Source organism: Anopheles merus, chromosome 3L (assembly GCF_017562075.2).
Source record: "Anopheles merus strain MAF chromosome 3L, AmerM5.1, whole genome shotgun sequence".
Classification (NCBI taxonomy): Eukaryota; Metazoa; Arthropoda; class Insecta; order Diptera; family Culicidae; genus Anopheles; species Anopheles merus.
The window spans coordinates 5083311-5101650 of NC_054085.1; the positions used below are offsets into that span (position 1 = coordinate 5083311).

Below are 18340 nucleotides of genomic sequence, written 5' to 3' on the forward strand. Positions count from 1 at the left end.
GGCGAATGACTTAGTTCTTTCCGACGGTAAACTACTTGTGAAATAAATATGCGATCAGTTACTCAATTGGAACTGTTACTCATTTACTTTTTATTAACTCGAAAGTAAAATCTCCTGACAGGCTGGCCCCCCTACATCACAATGCCACGCGGATTCCCTTACGACTCGATGTTACCGTTCATAGTGGGGACAGCATCGATTTGCTATGCTATGGGCTGTTAACATAAATTAAAGCAATGATCAAACGAACCATTCTGCAGCTTCCTTTCCTACCATTTCTCGGACGCCCGAACAAAAAAACGCAAAAGCTGACAAAAGCTCCCCATGCTCGTTATGGCTGTATTGCAAAAATGTCCACTGCCGAACTCACACGCACTGTTGCAATCGGAGCGATAATTGATTGGGAACAAATGTTGAATACTAATCATACGGAACGCGCACTTTGCTTTTCAGTTGCTGTCTAGCTGCTACTACAACTTGCAAACAGTATTAGTGCCGTCGATTCATCCTTGTCAGCTATGGTTCGATGCCGGGAAAGCAAGCATCAATGCTATGAGATCTTGCATGATTACTAGCATGTCCACAGCGAGAAGCACTGTTTGGAGGAGATGTTTGCTTCTTAGCCGCATATTACGATGTCTACATCCACACGAGCTGCTAAGAAGTTCGTCAAGACAGAGCCAGCAAGCCAGAAGTGCATATGGTGGTGGTTGTGGTGGTGGTGGTTTTGTGTGGCGGTGATTGGTTTTAGCATTTGAATGCTTTTAGCAAAGAAAACTTCCGAAACCAAAGGCAGATCGAATGCTATTCCAGTAGTAACGTTGCCAGTTCTGTTTAGTCGTTTCGAGCTCCGCCGCCGGAATCATCGTTTGGGTCAGATTAAGCTCTGTGTGGTCCTCCTGGAAAGTAAAGCAAATGTTTTTTTTTTTATTCGAACATATTCATATGCAATGCACGATTATTCAAGAAGTAGCAGAAAATGGCGGATTTCATTTATTTTGAAAGGAAGGAATTTTGGTTCAAAAACCAGTGCTCTTAAAATACTTATTTGTTTACTAATTTATATGTTTATGATAATAATGTTATCTGTTTATGATGAAATATGATAATCTTACAACAAGTATTAGAAGTTAAATAATTTATAATAATCCATTCCAACCTCTTTTTATGTTATAAAGTTAATACAGGTGACCCCCGACATACGACTGTAATTAAGACCGAAAATAGGCACCAAATCAATGTCGAAAAAGTCACATGTCCAATATCGGTCAATTGATAGATTATTACAAAAGTTAAAGAGTACAAAACTACAATATCGTGTATTTTAAGTACAAGCAATTCCGGGGATGTATTAATTTTCTTATAAATGTCGTTAAGATGATATAAAGGGATTTCCAGGTCATTTTCGGATGTGCATATCCTTATTGACCACCTCAAAGACGTTTTTCAACAGCTGCCGAATGGTGTATTTGCATAAAAAAATGTTCTTACACACGATTTTCAACACATCACAAAGAACTACCAAACTCAATCCACATTGAGACGTGTTGAAAATCATGTGGAAGAACCAAAAAATTATTGTGATGCAAATACAACATTTGATAGCTGTTGAAAAACATCTCGCAAGCAATGGAAAATGTTGTAAACATTGGAAATTGACTCGGTAAATATTAGGCATTAGGAAGTTAAGAAATCTCCATAAATGTGTAAGTAACGATTATCAGTGAGAAATTTGAAAAATGAAAATCTTTCATATTCACAGCACTGTTAATGATGATTGTTAACTGTTAAGATAAAAATCGTCGTATCGGCGAAGTGTCGTAAATCAAGTCGAGGGTCACCTGTACATAGATCCAAAATGTTACCAGACCTACAGAAACAATTATTACTTTTCTTTCTTTTAGTTCTAGACAAGATAGTATCCAATAGTTGATAAATAATTAAATGCAAATTGTTTTTCCCAAGCACAAACGTAAAACATAAAAAAATATTAAAAAAAAAAAAGATTTAAAAATAGCAAAATAGTGAGCCAAAATAGTCGAACTAATAAAAAAGAGAAATACAAGGACAACGCTTTTTGTAGAGATTATTGCTTTTGTCCTTTTGAAAGGAATTACTGAGCACGTGTTAGGCTTCTTCTTCTTCTGTTTGGCATAACGTCCTACACGGACATGCCGGCCTATACACAGGCTTTCGAGACGTGTTAGGCTTGCTCAATGCAAAATAATTTATCCTACGAAAGTAATGAGAAGCGACACATTCGAGCATGTGTGCCGATTTTTGTTATTTTCTGGCCTTCAGTAAGAGTCTATAAAATGCTCTAACTATATGCAAGATTCAAATAATGGCGATTGTTGTAGATAGTTAAATATCTATCGAAATGATAAAATGTTACTCACATAGGGCAGTAAACAAAGAAGAACAACCGCAATCAAAGAGTTGCAGTTGAATTGTTACAAAATGATCAATTCAAAAGCTAACAATTTATCGTTTGGTTAATAACTATTTTACAAAATTAAAATCATAACTGTAAAACCATAGCATCAATGTGTTATATCAGCGGTCGACAAATGTTGGAGGTAAAGGGCCAAATTTAGTAAATGATCGAGTGCCGCGGGCCAAGTCCTAAATTTTAGAAACAAAATAATCGAGTTCGACCTCACTAATTGGTTCCTCATTTCATTTTACTATAATTAAGATTGAATGAGGATGATGTTGTAAAATTTAATACTAAAATATCTTTAGTAATTTGTATACTAATAGTTTCCTCCCATCATAAAAAATCAGGCAAATCCATGTGACTATGCCACATATGTATTTATCGCAACTACCATAAGAGTCATAAAATATTCTCAACTCAGATGCCGCCGACATAAGTCGCTACGAAATTCAATAAATGCAGCTTCAAGCGAGTGAAATTAAAAATAAAATAAAATTTAACTACCCTTTTGTAATAAACTAAAGCTAAGCTAAGCGAAGGTGAATCAACCATTACTTAAAACAAACTTACCTTTTCCTCCAACTCCATCGTGACGGTTGAATAATGTCCCGAAGGCCACTGTTTGTATCGCCAAGTTTGAACGATTTTCTTGTTCTGAACAATTTCCTCAAACTTGCCAGAAATGTTACCTCCAAAGTAGACGAAGCTAAAAAGGAGAGAGAAAAATACACACACACAGAACAACGGTTAAAAAGTTGTGTTCGGTTCCCCAAATGTGCGAGAGGCTCTACACTTACTCTCCTCCCTTGAACAACTCGTGTTTCACGTGGCCACGGGTGAATGCGGTCACCATGTCCTCGCGCGTAAGCGCATCGAACAGTTCATTCGCCCGGCACTGGAATTTCTCAGTCGTCTGTAGCGTCTTCAAGTCCAGCTTGCAGCCGACGCTCTTCTGTTTCGACGCGTCCGGCGAACTGGTCACCGTTTCGAGGTCGATCTTCTTCTTGTTGAACCCGCTCGCATACACCGTCTCCTTGTCCTTCTTCTGCGGCGCCGTCTCGGTACCGTTCATCTCGTCCTTTTTCGGCAGTATCAGCCCCTTGGCAAAGTCCGCCTTCAGCTCGCGGATGTACGTATCCAGCTGCTTTCTCAGCTTGTCCCGGCCGATGTTGTACATGAACAGCTTCAGCTTCTCCGAGGCCGGGTTCGAACTGTCCACCGACACAGTCAGCTCCACCTCGTCCACATCGTTCTCCTCGGACAGGTTTGGAATGCTCACTTTACCCGTCACCTCCTCATCGTTGTACCGGCCCTTCCACAGCAGTACTATGTTCCACTCGTAGAAGAATATCAGCTTGCCTTTGCGGTTGTTGGCCGTCGCCTCGCCGTCCAGTTTGTCGATCTTGGTTACCGTGCATTCCAGGCCTGATTCGGCAATCACAAACCCGTCCAGCAGGACCTTTAGCTTATCCTTCGACCACGGTGTGGCGTTCTTCTCTGTCCAGTGCCAATTGTTGACATTTGTCGCATCCGGCCGTTCCTCCACAATCCAGCGTGGATCGCCTTCGCCCCATTTAGCCATTTTGTCTATTTGTTTTCGGGTAGTGAAAGAAGACCGAAACCGTCGCTTACAGTCGATTGAACCTTTAGTAATAGCGTTGCTATGTGGTTATTTAACGCCGCTGCGAACCAACAATGCACGGTACTTTTCGCTGTCTGGGAAAATGCGAGTTTTGCACGGACAAATTTAACGCTACTCAAATCCCCTTGTCGTTAGTGTGTGTTTAATCTGACGAGCAGCTGTTTCTAGACTTAACGACACTTTGCTTCCGACAACGACTCACGGCGGCTTTCATTGACGAATACAAGCCTGAGCGAATGCAAAAATTTCAAGATTTTTCTAGATTTTTCGGCTTTTCCATGCTTGGGGCTAAGCAACCGTCAAACCTGTGCCGCTCAAATGTCACATTGACATGAGAAGGCACAGTGGACGCTGCAAGGTCAAACCGACACGATGGATCTATGTTTTCGATGAATTTTGCTTTCTTGTGATATTTCATCGCCTAGAAGCAAATTTACACCTACAAATCTACGAAAACAAAGAACAAATTTAGGCAACGGTTTCAATAAAACGATGGTTTATTCTACCAAAACTGATTACAACTTAAATTGTCTCTTATTGTATATGTTATAACTAAACCCTTTTATTAGAAAGCATTGAAATAAAATGTTCTGTTTACACACATTAGATGGCTGTACCGCGCTCCAGATTCTGTTTGATTTCTGCCGTGTGCTCTCCATAGAATCGCTCCAGCTTCTTGTTGAACCGTGCATTCTTCTCGTTAATGTAATCAATGTCAGCATCGTCGTTGTGTGTACGTCTCCGAGAGAACTTCTTGCGCTTAGCAATCTGACCCTCCAGATCCTTCACCATGTTGTCGATCGCTGCCGGAGTGTCCTTGTGTAGACCCTGCAGTATCACGTTCGGCCCACCGTAGAACGCATCACCGTACTTTTCCTTTTGCTCCTCATACTTGACCAAATCTCTCGGTGGCATAGCCTTCACGAGACGATTGTACTGCCGTGCCGTTTGTGCTTCGTAGTCGGAGAAGCCCGGATCTGCGTTGCGCTTCTTTGCCTTCAGTTTGTCGATGCGATCAGCCTCCGCCGCGGACACGTTCAGCATCTTCACCCGATTGTAGTCGAGCCCTTTTTCTTCAGCCTCAGTGCGCGCCTTCAGGTCTCCCATCAGCCATTCGGCTTGCCGCTGGCGAGATTCCCAGTTTGCGGGCAGCTTCTTGCGCTCGTGCTCCGCAATGACCTCCTGATGGTTGCTGGCGCGGGCCTCGTTACGCTGTGTGTGCAGTTGCTTCAATCGGGCCATCCGCTCGGCGTGCTTTTCGGCATACGTTTTCGAGGAAGTTGTCGCAGTTTCAGCCATATTTACTGTCTGATTTACAAGCAAAACACGATTAAAACTGTTGCTGCGTTGTTCCTTCCACAACTTTGCTTTGTAAACAATCCCAAGGTAATTACAGACTATATACGACAATCCTAAGTTTGACGTTTGCTGTCAAAATTATTTTTGGCAATTCTAGACTGTACAATATTTTTTTCTTTTTAGCATTCTTTATTTTCTGAAATGATTTATTAATACAATTAAACATTATTTTGCAGTTTCGGATCAGCGATTAACAAAAAATCTGAACAAAGTTATAAATATGCAGCTCAAGGTCAAAGGCTAGGGCAGACTTTCACCATTTGACAGTAAATAATTTGACATTTTGGAGCAGAACTAATTTCACACAAATGTTCTCTTCTTATTTTATTTTGATTTTTCGTGATGACGAAATTAATTTTTTTTATTTAAAAATATTTAATCCAGTTAAGTTTGAGAATGAATTATAATATATATCTTTCGGTAGTTTTAAAACTAGGCAGAAGATAAAACATGATGGAACACAACACACACACTGTATGTCAAACAGACCGAACATGGGAACCGTTTTGGTCCAACCTGTGCCGATCAGCAATTTAAATGCCATTTCTTGCGAACGCAGCAAGGCCAAATAGCAGCAGAGAATTGTTGAATACACGGCGTTGCCTGGACGCGTTCGAGAGTCATTTCCTTATTTAAAGGGGAAAAAGGAACCGGGAGTGAAATTCGGTGTTTGAAATTTGATCAGAACAAGCAGTACAAACGATAATAGGTTAATCGCGTTAAAATCGCCTCCTCCCAAGGTGCAAAGAGAAGTAAAGAAGGAGAAGAAAAAGAAACGCGTTGTTGTTGTGCATTTGTAGCTTCGCTTTGGCAACAGTGAAATAACTCGTTTGTGAAGTGAACCAAATTGCTGTGAATCTCGTGCTGCTGCGTGATGGTGAAAAATTGTTCTTAAAACAGTGCATGGGAAATGGGAAATTAATATGTTGTGTGTGTAACTCCTCCCACGGATCCATGCATCCCGATACTCCCGGCACATGGCTACCTCCCTACCAATGGCCCTAAACACACCGAAGCGTCTCAAGACGGCTGTGCCGCCATGCGCCAACTATTTATCCACTCCGCCACCATCGGTGAGCATCGGATCGCCACCGATCGGGACACCGACGATGGCGAACGGGCAGTCGCACCAAACCATCACCACCAGCGGCACCACTCCGCTGTACATTGCGGGCCAATCGCAGCAAGCCTGGAACCACAACAACAACAACAACAACCACTGGCCCAGTGATGCCACCACCACTCCGACGTCCAGCTGTGGCTCGCCGGACGGGCATTGGAACCGGAGCTACGGTAGCCAAGGCACACCGCACACCTGGAACACGTCCAGCGGTGGCAGCGGGTCGGCCGAAAAGCCGGAAAGCAAGCGCGGCCGGCCGCGCTCCGAAGCACTGACGACGCTCATGGTCGAGGGTTCGATTTCGCCGTCCTCGATTAAATGCCACTACTGCAATCGTGTCTTCCCGAGGGAAAAATCTTTGCAGGCACATCTCCGCACGCATACTGGTAAGTTTTGGCATCCTCACTCTTGTTCTACTTTGTAGAACGTGCTGAATTAGCCTTTGTTAGTTAAAAGGATTGGAAATCGGCAGTATTCACCACATTACAGCTCGTATTTGGTGAAACAAGATAAATACGCAATGGGCGTGCGCAACAGGTGGAAATATGTTAAACATTTCGGTTGTTCAACATCACCTGGTTTCAGGTGGTGTGTAACGGGGAATATAACTCACTCAAAAAAAAAATCTGCCTGTAAAAGCGTTTAACCGTCTTTTTTTTTACCATAATTAAATTGCTCCAGCTTGGCTCAGGTGAATCCGGGATGAAACCAAAAGAAGAAACAATGCTCCTGCACCTGCTACCTCCATTTATCGCATTCTTTTGGGTAGCCTTATACACTTATCGTTCTCTCTCTCTCTCTCTCTCTCTCTCTCTCTCTCTCTCTCTCTCTCGTTTTCTCCACAATATTCCATGTCCCCCCACCTTCAGACGACCGTTTGTGTCTCTATCATCTGATGGAATCCCTTTGCAGATCGAATTTATTTTTTACAAGCGCTTTATTCATTCAATCACCATGGTAGCAACATCACCCCCCAATTTATGACCGTTTTACGACTGCCCAGCATCACCGCCTACCGTGATGCAATATGCAGCGACAAATATCCCCCCATCAAAGGGGGGTAGGGTAGCATGCCACCTGATTGCACGTGCTCCCAGCTGGTGCCCGAAGGCGCAAAGGGTTGTCCTTTCGCGTGTATAGTGCAATGAAAAAAAAAATACCACTCGCCACTGCCAGGTGGAACTGGTGAAAATTTGCTTCCCTCTGTGAATGCTCCATAAAATGCCTTCCCCTTGTCCATATTGCTGCGGTGTAAGTGTGCATGGGGAGAAAAGTAAAGCAACGGATGATAATAACGTATGAAATAATTTCCTTTCTTTCTGCCTTAAACCACTGGCAACGATGGCGAATACGGTGACGATGATGATGATGATGGGCATCAGGCAGAAGCAACACCGGATCATGATGATTTGGGTTGTTTCGTTATTGACCGGCACTACTGCCTGCCCATACCTAGAGAGAGAGACAGAAAAGACAGCGAATGAGATCAAGACGCGAAAGGGAGAAATAATTCGCATGATTCCGGCCCAATACTCTCACAAACACACACACGCATACATGCACAAGCTCTCGCGAGGTCGTGTGTCGAATGGCGCATGCAAGAAGATCGCAGACACCGCGAACGGGCTGAAGAAACCTTTTGCTATTTAAAAGCTTCCCCACACCGAACCGATTCGCGATTTGATGCCCTCCGTTCGTCTGTGAGTGTGTGTGTGCTGTGTGTAAGCGCAATGCTGGATGGATTGTTGCGCAAAGCCCAAGCGTGTGTGTTGTTCACGCACCGGCTTCTTAAAAGCGGGAAGCGGGTGGCCGGACACTTCGTCCGCGACACGGTCCACCGCTTACAAGATACGAGAAGCACTTGGGACCGAGAGAAAAACAGAGATATAATGCCTATTTGCGTTGGTAGGCATTCCGGATCGGCGTGAAGCGCTGGCTTGCTCACGGGCAGAGTGCGTATGGTGTGCTTATGCTGTGCGCAAATCTCTCTTTCGCTCTGTTCTCTCTCTCTCTACTCACACCGAGAGACAGACGAGCGCGCAAAACTGTTTAAACCTTCGCCTACTGCGTCCCAGGTGTGGCTACACGTTCGATGTATCGGTTGCATCGGTCCACACAAGCACCTATACATAGCAACACACACACACACACACTCGTACACATACAAACACAGCGTAAGGTTGGCTTAGCTTCATTAAATGGCTTAAATAGCAGTTTGGTGTTTTCTTTGCCCTGTTTCTTTTTCCTTTTCCATCTTACTTCTTCACCGTCTTGCACTTTGCGCTGGTGGTGTTTGGTTCTCTTAGTAGTTCTTCTTTTCTATTTTTCTCTGTCCCTTTTCCATTTCCTCCCGTTTTGCTGATTTTTAATTTTTCATCACGTTCTTCATCTTGCTCCATCTTTGTCATATCCTTTTTAACATTTTTTGTCTCCTATTTTCTTATGCATCTTTCGGTGTTTTTCTTTCGCTCTTTCCGTCGGCAAGTGTTTTATTTTTTAGTGCGTGCTTTGGACTCCTTCTAAAACAAACCTTCTTACTTATTCTCTTGAGACTTGCTGATCCTTCAGAATCCTTCTGAGGCCAGGAAATGCACTTGTTAGACGTTTGCTTCGTTTCGTTATAAACCCAACAATCATCGCAGCATAGGACAAAAGCCTTAGAGCTTAAGGAAGATTCACATCTGGGATGTTTTTTGTGTTGTGTTTTTTTGCTTTTCTTTACTTCCTTCTTTCGGCATTTAATATCTGCCGAGAAAGAGGAATTCAAATAAAAACGGTTAGACATTTTTAAAAAACTTACTTTTATTTGGAAGTCGCATAAGGAAAGAGGGTTTCAACATAACATCCATGTTTTCAATCACATAAAGCCATATTATGCGTAATTAACCTTTTATATTCGACCATACTAAACGTTCCAATCACAATTAATTTAAATGTTAAATGATTTAAAGTCACTCTTTCAAATCAATTATTAATTGTATTAAATCGGTTGATCTACTGAAGCAAGTTAATGGAATAATTCAATTAAACGATTTGGCGAAGATGTATCCCAACCCTATGTACAAAAGTTGTTCTCACTAACCACGGTCGGTGTAAGGTGAAATATTACAAAAAAAAAGAACTATCCGGACTGGACCGGAAAGCATCCAGACAGAAGCAACGATCGTCCGCAGTACGGAGACTTCTTCTTCTACGCACTGCGTCCCCCGGTGTATACCAGCGCGCACCCGAAACACTCCGGTGTGTATAATGATTACCGTAATTACTCCGATGGCTTGATGGTGTTCGAAAACAGTACAAACGGACATCAGCAAAAAAAGAAGTAAAAAAAAAAATTGCCCATCGATCGTTTTCCAGCTGGCCAGCGGGCATGATTGATGATTTGTTTCATTTTTTTTTCGCTCCATCAGTTCTCTCAGATGGACCCGATTTCTTTCATTTCATTGCTAGCTACTACTGCCACTATTTCCCCCAGTAACACCACATTATGGGGTGCTCTATGTTTTGCGCTGGTTAAACATCTTTCTGCCAAAAACGCCACGTTGTTATATTGTTCCATTGATTGAACCAGGGGAATTTTCCTTTATGTTCTATCGCTAATTATGCAATTGCCTGGATCCATCCCGCCGCGGGAACAGAGAGAGAGCAAACAAAGTGGAAAAAGAAGCACCCACTGGCCAATGGTCAATGTTTTGCGCACGATCAACGTCACTGAACAATGTAGAGCGCGGAATCTGGTCGAAAGAAATAGCTCAATTTACGGTAGAGTTTCCTAGATTTTCCATAGTTTCCATCTTCGCGAACAAAAAGCCCCCTGAATGGTTAGGAGGTTATTCTGCTTGCTGGGTTGAGATTTATTTCCGTCTAATTCTTGCGCAGAGAAATTTTGGCCATTCTATTGCTAGCCCTATTTTCTAGCCCTCTTCGAGCGTTGTTGGATCGTGTTAGAAACAAAATTCACCTCACCAGAGAGAGAGAAAAAGAGCCCATTTAATGATGATGGAAGTTGATTTAACAAGTTTCTAAGCGGCTATGCTGGCTAACATGAAGGGGTGCTATCGGTCATACACACAAGCAGCATCTTCGCGATCGACGGCGAGGCAGCACTAACATAAGCGGGTCAGATCAGTGGAAGAGAAGGGTAGACACGGGTGGTACGGTGGGGGAGCTCGATCCCAAGATGTGGTCATTCACATCGCGGCCGGCCAACATTTCGGTCGATGTTCGGGGAGCTTTTTTTCCACGCATCGTTTCCTCCTCGAGGTTTGAAGATCGTCTGTATCTTTTTTTTCAGTTCGGACAATGTGCGAACACCGCACGAAAAGAGGCTGAGAAAGAGATTTTTAAATTGGGTGGTTTAAATTGATTTTGATTAGATCCAAATCGGGGTGGAAGCGAAACATCGCGAAAAAATGAAGAGAAAATGGAGCGCCCGGTGCTTCTGCTATTTGTGGAGAGAGAGATAGAGCAAATCTTAGGAAACCCGTCAGCAACTTCTTTACTCATTGATATTGAGGCAGCTTTACTTTACTCACACCCTGTACCTCCACTCTGCGTACGTTATCGAACTCTGGTTCCGTGTTTTTTTTTTTTGCTGTTCAGTTAAAGATTGCTTTCTTTCGTTTAAACGTCCACTTGTGTGTGTGTTGTGTGTATCTTATTGTTGCTTCTCTTTTAATTTCTGCGATCCGGAACGAAGCATTTTTAGGGCCTTTTTCTGTTTTTTGTGTGTTGTGTTTCTGCCTTTTAGGTGTTGTCTAATTCAAAATGCACGCACTCATACAATGGTTAAAGTTGCGCTTCGTGTGTATTGCTGTTGGAAATGTATTTATTTTCACCGATTTTCGACATGGTTTGACAACTTCGTTTTACCACGATGTGCTTTTTTTGGTTTTGTTTCAACGCCTCTGGTGTAAATGTTGGAACATTTAGCTTAAAATTGAGATCTTTCGCAATGGTGGCATCGGTGTTGGTAAATGCTAGCTGGTTCGTTTAAAGGTGTTGTCAATAAACTTGATTAACGGACGTCGATTGATTGATTGTAATGTGATTTTTTGGTGGGCGCGTGTGGTAGACAGTAAAACTAGTAAAACTCTAATTGACAACGATGTTTTAATCTTTTTTCGTCAATTTCTTTTACATTGCAGTTGATTTGATTATTTTATTGATTAACAAAAACGGTCAAGAAAAATGGAGAGCAAGCTCAGAAGGAACATGTATAAATTGTCCCTTCTTATTTGAGTGTAATAATTTAAACACTAAACAGATAAGACCATTTGAAGGGTTTGTCATGGTTTTTATTATTCCCGGAAAATATTTGAATGCTTCACATTTTTTAAAATTTGTTAAAAATTTGTGTAAAATTTGTGCCACACAGATTGCATTACAAATGGTTGGCTTGAACCCATGACGGGCATGTTGTTAAGTCGTACGAGTTGACGACTGTATTATGAAACCGGCCCTATGAATGTTGATCGATATTTCCAATATGTGATAGCAATGTTGATATTTCGATAAACAGATTTATAGTTTACATGACACATAGAAAATAAGGTAGTTTCCAAAACGCTTTTCATGTCATGATTATTATCCCACAGTGTGGAAATAGCTTGTGGCAAGAACTTGTGATCGTTTGAAACAAATCTGTATTATTTTAATAACACTATGTAAATTAAAAAGATACATACTATTGAGACGCTTTGATATATTTCAAATTATTATTAAATATATTAACAGTGAAATTTTCTACTCATGGATTTCTGCTCATACGCGGGCGATTTCATCAGAAATATATGAAGACAACATTTGGGCATCATTCTCAAACAATATTATGACTTGATTACCGTCCCAAGAACATATCCATGGCAAAAAGTTGTAATTTGAATAGTTTTTTTTGTGCTTTACTTCTTAAAGGTCTGTAAATGATTTTAACTAGTAGTCTTAACAGAGTTCTGTAGATGAGCCCTTTCAGTATTAAGTGGATTTTATTACAGTCTCATTAGGCCATACAAGTCGATTCAAGTGAAGAAAAAAAGACTTAATCAAACAATCGTAACAACATTGTTCCAAACTATGATAAGACTTAAAATGTTCCTTGCGATAATATTTTTTGAGTCTTTATTTATTTTTCTAATTAATACCGCAAGGCATTTATCGAATTATTTAGAAATTTACCTCCTTTTATGCGTACCTCCATATGCGTACCTGAGACCACCTCCCAGAAACCAGAGCCACATCGTAATTATATCATCCGGATGCGCTTTGGACACTCGTTTCATTGTGTGTCACAGGAAACCTTTCCCCATGCAGAAATCGTTTTTTTCCACATCGCTACCTAACTTTCCGGTCTCTGGTGGCACATTTGAGATTAATTTCATCACCAGCGGCAGCTTCACCCCCTGGTAGAAAATTTAAATCACATTCTACCTACTGTACCGGACTCTTTCGCGTCTTAACGTGAAGGGTACAATAAAGAAAATTAAACATATCGAGAGAGAGAGGGAGAGAGAGAGAGATAGAGAGAGAGAGAGAGATAGAGAGAGAGAGAGAGAGAGAGAGAGAGAGAGAGAGAGAGAGAGAGAGAGAGAGAGAGAAAGAGAAAATCCGTTCTAAATATCGTCCTTTTCATTGAAAATCGTTTCTTGTGGCGTTCACTTGAAAAAAAAAAACACGTGAGCTCTGTTTCCACTGCCCCTTTTCTTTTTTCGGGACAACAATCCGCCACAAGCATCAACGATCACCTCCAGGCTAGGGGTTGCGCAATGCACAAGAACGCGTAAAAACGAATCCCGCCGCGCATGATGTCCTTTTGTAGTTACGGTGGGTTTGCGCACCCTCCACGCGCTATAATCGTACTGCTGCGTATGCGCGAGTTGTGCACGGCTGCACGTGTTCCGTCGTGCGTGTTCTCTTGAATGGACAAGAAAAGAAAAAAAGACGCCCAGGACGCAAGTTTTAGGTTCCCCTCGAATTATTTATTTCACTCCTCTCTTTGCTTGGGTTGTTGAGGATTTTTTCGTCCTTTATCATAAGATAAAACCATGTTTTTTTTTCTTTCTTGGCGTCGTTTGCAAGCGTTTGCGCCGCAACCCTGCTACCATGTGCGTCATCTTTGTGAATCTTTGTGTATTTATCGCTTTGGAATAAAATAGCAAATAGTCCGCGTGCTAGTTTTCCTTGTTGCTCCTAGGTCCTAGCGATAGGTAAGAAATAATTTCTCTGCTTAAGAATGCCTCCTTTCCAATCCGCTCATCCACAGGGAGATAGGTTTGCGTGCATATTTGCTCCTTGCTGCAGGTAAAAATGCTTGCTCCGGCGCAGGATACGCACCCTAAGACGCTGTTATGTGAATAGCGGGTATAAGGATATCTTTTTCCTTTACTGCTAAAACTGTGATCCTGCTTTTTTCATTCCAGAGACATACAAAATATTGCGAACGAAAAGCAGTGAATGGATAGATTACCAATCAATAGATTTTTTTTACAGATTTTTTCCTTCGTTGCATAGCTAAGCTTCTTTATGGACAACCTTTTTTTTTTCAAACAGGAACGAGAATCTTTCATTTTGTAGCTGTGTGCAATTTTACAACCACGTTCGCTTGCGTAGAGAGGAACTGAAATTATTTCAAACCGGTATTAGGATGTGGTGCACCGAAGCGGAGGGTAACGGCTTGTGTAATTCTAATTCCTTTGCGTCCCTGCTGTCCGTCTACCTGGTACCCGTTACATGCCGGTTCATGCCGGTCCTTTGCGAAACGGAGAGTAACAGGGACGTTCATGTTTTGATTTTGAGCAACTTGGAATCTGTTTGCGGGCCAACCCGTTTTGGCATACGGGGCAAACGAGCTCTAAAACTTGTCGGAACGTGATACTGGCTGGCCGGTTCGGCGTAAAGTTATGTTGTTGATTTGAGCTTCTTCCTTGTTCTTCTTCTTCGGTGGCGCATGATGATGCATGCCACTGGTAGGTTTGCGAATGCGCCATGAGCTGGCAGGAGATTTAAACGCTTCTTGTTCCGTTAGGAATTGATGTCTCAACATTGAATTTGTGCTTGTGTGTTTGTGTGAGAACAGAAGCATGGTAGGAGAACACTAGATACAGGTTTGGAAATTTAAAACGCAAAAGATCATTGACGTGCTTCTCTGTATCGCTTGTTTAAACATGCAACCATTTAATTAAAAACATTCCCGGTTTATTACTTCTGGTATTTGTATTTTTGTGAGAAATACATAAGAATTTGACGATTGACGGGGGCGGACCCATAACCTGCCCATCAGGGGTTCAAACCTAGAATGGACCGTCTCCCCGTAGCAAGGATTGACTATCCAGCTGTTTGGTAATGAATTAAGTCTCGAAAACCTGTATAGGCCGTAGGACGTTACGCCAAATAGAAGAAGAAGAAAATTAGAATGATTGAACACATTGGCTATCCAATTAGTTACAAACAGCATAATAAGATAAGCAAAAGATTAGTTTATTAGACCTGATAAGTTCAGTTACTTGTTTTCAATATTTCTTTTAATTTACTTATGTCTGAACAGAGCGAGTTTTAGAGAATTGTGATCTGAAATAGCTAATATTTTTAAAACCTTCAATAATCGTTATTTTTGTGATAAACAAACACTTATTTTGATTTATACGGTTGTTTAAAAAATCATTTGCTGGCTTCCCTGTTTTTCGCAGCATTGTGAACGTTTTACTTGGTTTGATAACATACAGGGCCTTTCAGGGGTACTCATAAATTATGGGACGCCTTCTTGACTCCTTTCCACTGGAAGTTAATTTTTTGTTACATAAATGGAATCCAATTAGAATTTGCTATTTGGCTGTACAAAATGCTTCCCAGAAGAAAGAGTCATGAAAGTGTTCCAAATGTATGAGAACCTCTGTAAACGTTTTTTTCAGGGATTTTAGATCTGTTTTTATTTATTTTGTGATTTTGTATAGCCAAACATCTCATGGATCTTCCAAGAAGTTTTTATTGTACTGCTTAAAATAAATCTTAATTTTACCCAAATCTTCGTTAATTTCTTAGGAGCATATCTATTGGTAAACCTACTTGAATCATTATTACCATTATAGCGGACTATAAGTAAAAACAGAGACGAATCTCTAAATTTAATAATTATTTTGGCTCATTCATGTTCATCTGGCAATAAATTAGGCTTAAACATATTTCCTAATATTTGATTATACTTCTAATACTGTATCATTCTCATTTTTAGGTGAACGTCCCTATCAATGCGACTATCCTGGCTGCAAGCGTGCCTTCACGCAGAGTGGTCAGTTGAAGACGCACCAACGGCTTCATACCGGCGAACGTCCGTTCATCTGCTCCGTCGCTCACTGCCAGATGCGATTTACGCACGCCAATCGCCACTGTCCGGATCATCCGCTCGAGACGCTGAAACGGTGCGATGATTTTGTTATACAGGCGTTGCCCGAACAGAACACTGAGGTACTTAAATGGTTGGAGAAGTATCGAGCCGAGCGCGAAGATCGCACGCCGACGCGCAAGACCCCCGTCAAACGCACCAACTCACCCGACGGAGTGGGGTGTGGTGCAGAAAATGGCAACGGAGCCGCCAGCAGTGCAACGCAAAATGAAAACGAAAACCGGCGGCAAGATATGGCCCAGCGCTCCGCCACCAACAACGAGAACCATCTTCCGTTGGGCGTTAATGGAAGCGGTAATGGTATGTCGGGGGGCGTTTCTACCGGTAATGGAGCACTCGGCAACAACCACCAGCTCCTAGCGTCACCGGTTACACCAAATAATACGTACAAATCAATCCGCAAGGGGCTGATGGATATGAACGCCTGCATGGGCCTAACGAGCCCAGTAACGACCAAGGCGAAGAACTCGCTGCCGAAGTTAATCCAGTGGCAGGAACCCACCAGCCAGGAGGAGAACGAATCCGGCGACGAATGTTGCGTTCCATCGAAACAGTCCACGTTCAATCCGAAGAAGAAGTGGTTGCGTGACGCCTGGCAGGAGGATCTCGCTAAGCCACTGGAACCGAACCTGATCTCGCCAAAGCTGTTCGCGTCTACGACATCCACGATGGCACTGAAGCAGCAGCTGCACCAGGAAAGTGTCGTCACCATCTCCCCCTCCAAAAGGCAGCTTCTCGGCGTGACCGGACACAATAAGCCACTGCCACGGATGGAAGGGATCGTGCATAGCACTAGCGCACCTGCTCCGGTCGTAACGAGTGTTGCACCGCCACCACCCGTACCGTTCAATCCGAATCAAACTCGACCAACGGTGCTAATGGTAGCGAGCAAGGATAGTGCCCGGCCACTTTCTGTCAAGCCAGCGGCAGAACTGTTGGCAAACGAGATCACCGCCAACGGTACCTGTTTATCGCCAAAACCGGAGGAAAACAATCGTAAGCTTCAGGGGGCTTTAGCTTTAATGCAGCTCGCAGCGAAGGATGCTTTTCTGCAAGATGCCTATGAGGTGCCGAGCGTGCCGGAAGCTTTACTAGCGAATGGAACCACTCTGCTGTGCGGTGGATCGCCAGTCGAAGCAACAAACAATGGAAGTACCTTGGTAGTGAACGGTTTCACCACAACGGAAGCAACCGTACAGGAAAAGTGTCCTTAAACGAAATGAAAGGAAAGCAAACTGTTAACGGTACGGTGGTGTATGTATGCCTGGTTGTTCTTGCCTTGTCCCCGCATGTTGTGGTCCGCAAAGTAGGGAGATACTTCCCTATAGACAAGTTCCAAAGAAAAGATAAATCTTCCGGGGACTGACGAAGATGATAGTAAAAAGACAAAATCAGAGAGGCTGGAAGGGTAAATGTGACTCACGATGTACATGTCAGTTAAAAGTTTACCTAGAGATTTTATATTCGTATACAGAATGTGTGTTGTTAGCAAGCGGCAAATGGAAATTCGAAAACCGTTATCTGAAGATTTATTAGCAAACAAACAAAATACTTTTTGACAGAATGTGATTGTTATACTGCTTTTTAAACAATCTACAATTTCAATAGTTTTTCAATGATCACGTTTTACAAAAAAAAATCAAAAAGCCAAAAACGAGAAATATTATCAACAAATAATTGAAAGTGTATAGGATTGAGCAAGTAATCACATTATTTCGATAAATATTCAATATTTTCCACTTTATAATACCAACCTTATTCGCTTTATGATTCATTTATCCCCAGTGAGTTAGTTAGGGAAGTTTGAAAAAACCCTCATGTTTCTTTATTTTTATTTGTAAACGGCAATTGTGTATTACTGTTAAAAAAAAGCCGCGATTAATTCATTTCTATTTAAAATACTATCTCTCTCTCTCTCACTCACTCACACACACATCCGTTATTGAGATGCGCGCTGCTTGTTTTTTAAGCCCTGGAGAATTTGAAGAGTTATTTATTTTTATATTTTTTCTTAATTTTTTTAACTAGTGAACATCTATCTCATACGATTTGTTTGGTAGGCACGATTTGATTTGTGAATTCTGAAGTGTACAGAAATGAATTTATGCTAAGCGATTAACAAATAGCTGCCGAACCGAATTATTTTTTTTTATTATTTTTGCGCGAAAGATTTGAGAATACTGAAATGAACAGCACCTAATCGCATTGTACTTGAAGAAACTAGTGTGTAAATATTGAAACAAGAAGCGAAATGTACAATAAACACATGTACCGAGATGAAATAACCAACTAATTATGGAGTCGATTGTGCAGCATCCTCTATGAACGAAACCAAACGAAGCAAGGGGAGAGAAGAAACAATTATATGGAGGTAAGGTAATAGTT

At 41.9% G+C, this 18340-nt stretch overlaps 3 protein-coding genes across 3 annotated transcripts; 1 reads left to right on the forward strand and 2 right to left on the reverse strand.

Moving 5' to 3' along the window:
* Positions 1 to 66: 66 nt before the first annotated feature.
* LOC121599864 (activator of 90 kDa heat shock protein ATPase homolog 1) lies at positions 67 to 4396 on the reverse strand. Its single transcript, XM_041927970.1, has 3 exons — positions 3238 to 4396; positions 3011 to 3146; positions 67 to 899 (listed from the first exon to the last, which is right to left on the reverse strand). The coding sequence occupies exons 1-3, from the start codon at positions 4020 to 4022 to the stop codon at positions 765 to 767; spliced, it is 1056 nt and encodes a 351-aa protein (XP_041783904.1). The 5' UTR covers positions 4023 to 4396; the 3' UTR covers positions 67 to 764.
* A 228-nt stretch (positions 4397 to 4624) lies between these two features.
* Positions 4625 to 5463, reverse strand: LOC121599187 (pre-mRNA-splicing factor Syf2). Its single transcript, XM_041926781.1, has one exon. It carries the CDS (start codon positions 5379 to 5381, stop codon positions 4686 to 4688), a length of 696 nt encoding a protein of 231 aa, XP_041782715.1. The 5' UTR covers positions 5382 to 5463; the 3' UTR covers positions 4625 to 4685.
* A 530-nt stretch (positions 5464 to 5993) lies between these two features.
* On the forward strand, positions 5994 to 18311 carry LOC121599337. The gene is made up of 2 exons (XM_041927072.1): positions 5994 to 6947; positions 15785 to 18311. The coding sequence occupies exons 1-2, from the start codon at positions 6419 to 6421 to the stop codon at positions 17167 to 17169; spliced, it is 1914 nt and encodes a 637-aa protein (XP_041783006.1). The 5' UTR covers positions 5994 to 6418; the 3' UTR covers positions 17170 to 18311.
* Positions 18312 to 18340: the final 29 nt, after the last annotated feature.

Coding starts and splice junctions, on each gene's coding strand:
- LOC121599864 (XM_041927970.1), bottom strand. CDS start 4,022: ATGGCTAAATGGGGCGAAGGCGATCCACGCTGGATTGTGGAGGAACGG. Junction 3,147..3,237: donor GAGTTGTTCAAGGGAGGAGA/GTAAGTGTAGAG, acceptor TCTCCTTTTTAG/CTTCGTCTACTTTGGAGGTA. Junction 900..3,010: donor CGATGGAGTTGGAGGAAAAG/GTAAGTTTGTTT, acceptor TTTACTTTCCAG/GAGGACCACACAGAGCTTAA.
- LOC121599187 (XM_041926781.1), bottom strand. CDS start 5,381: ATGGCTGAAACTGCGACAACTTCCTCGAAAACGTATGCCGAAAAGCAC.
- LOC121599337 (XM_041927072.1), top strand. CDS start 6,419: ATGGCTACCTCCCTACCAATGGCCCTAAACACACCGAAGCGTCTCAAG. Junction 6,948..15,784: donor ACATCTCCGCACGCATACTG/GTAAGTTTTGGC, acceptor TCTCATTTTTAG/GTGAACGTCCCTATCAATGC.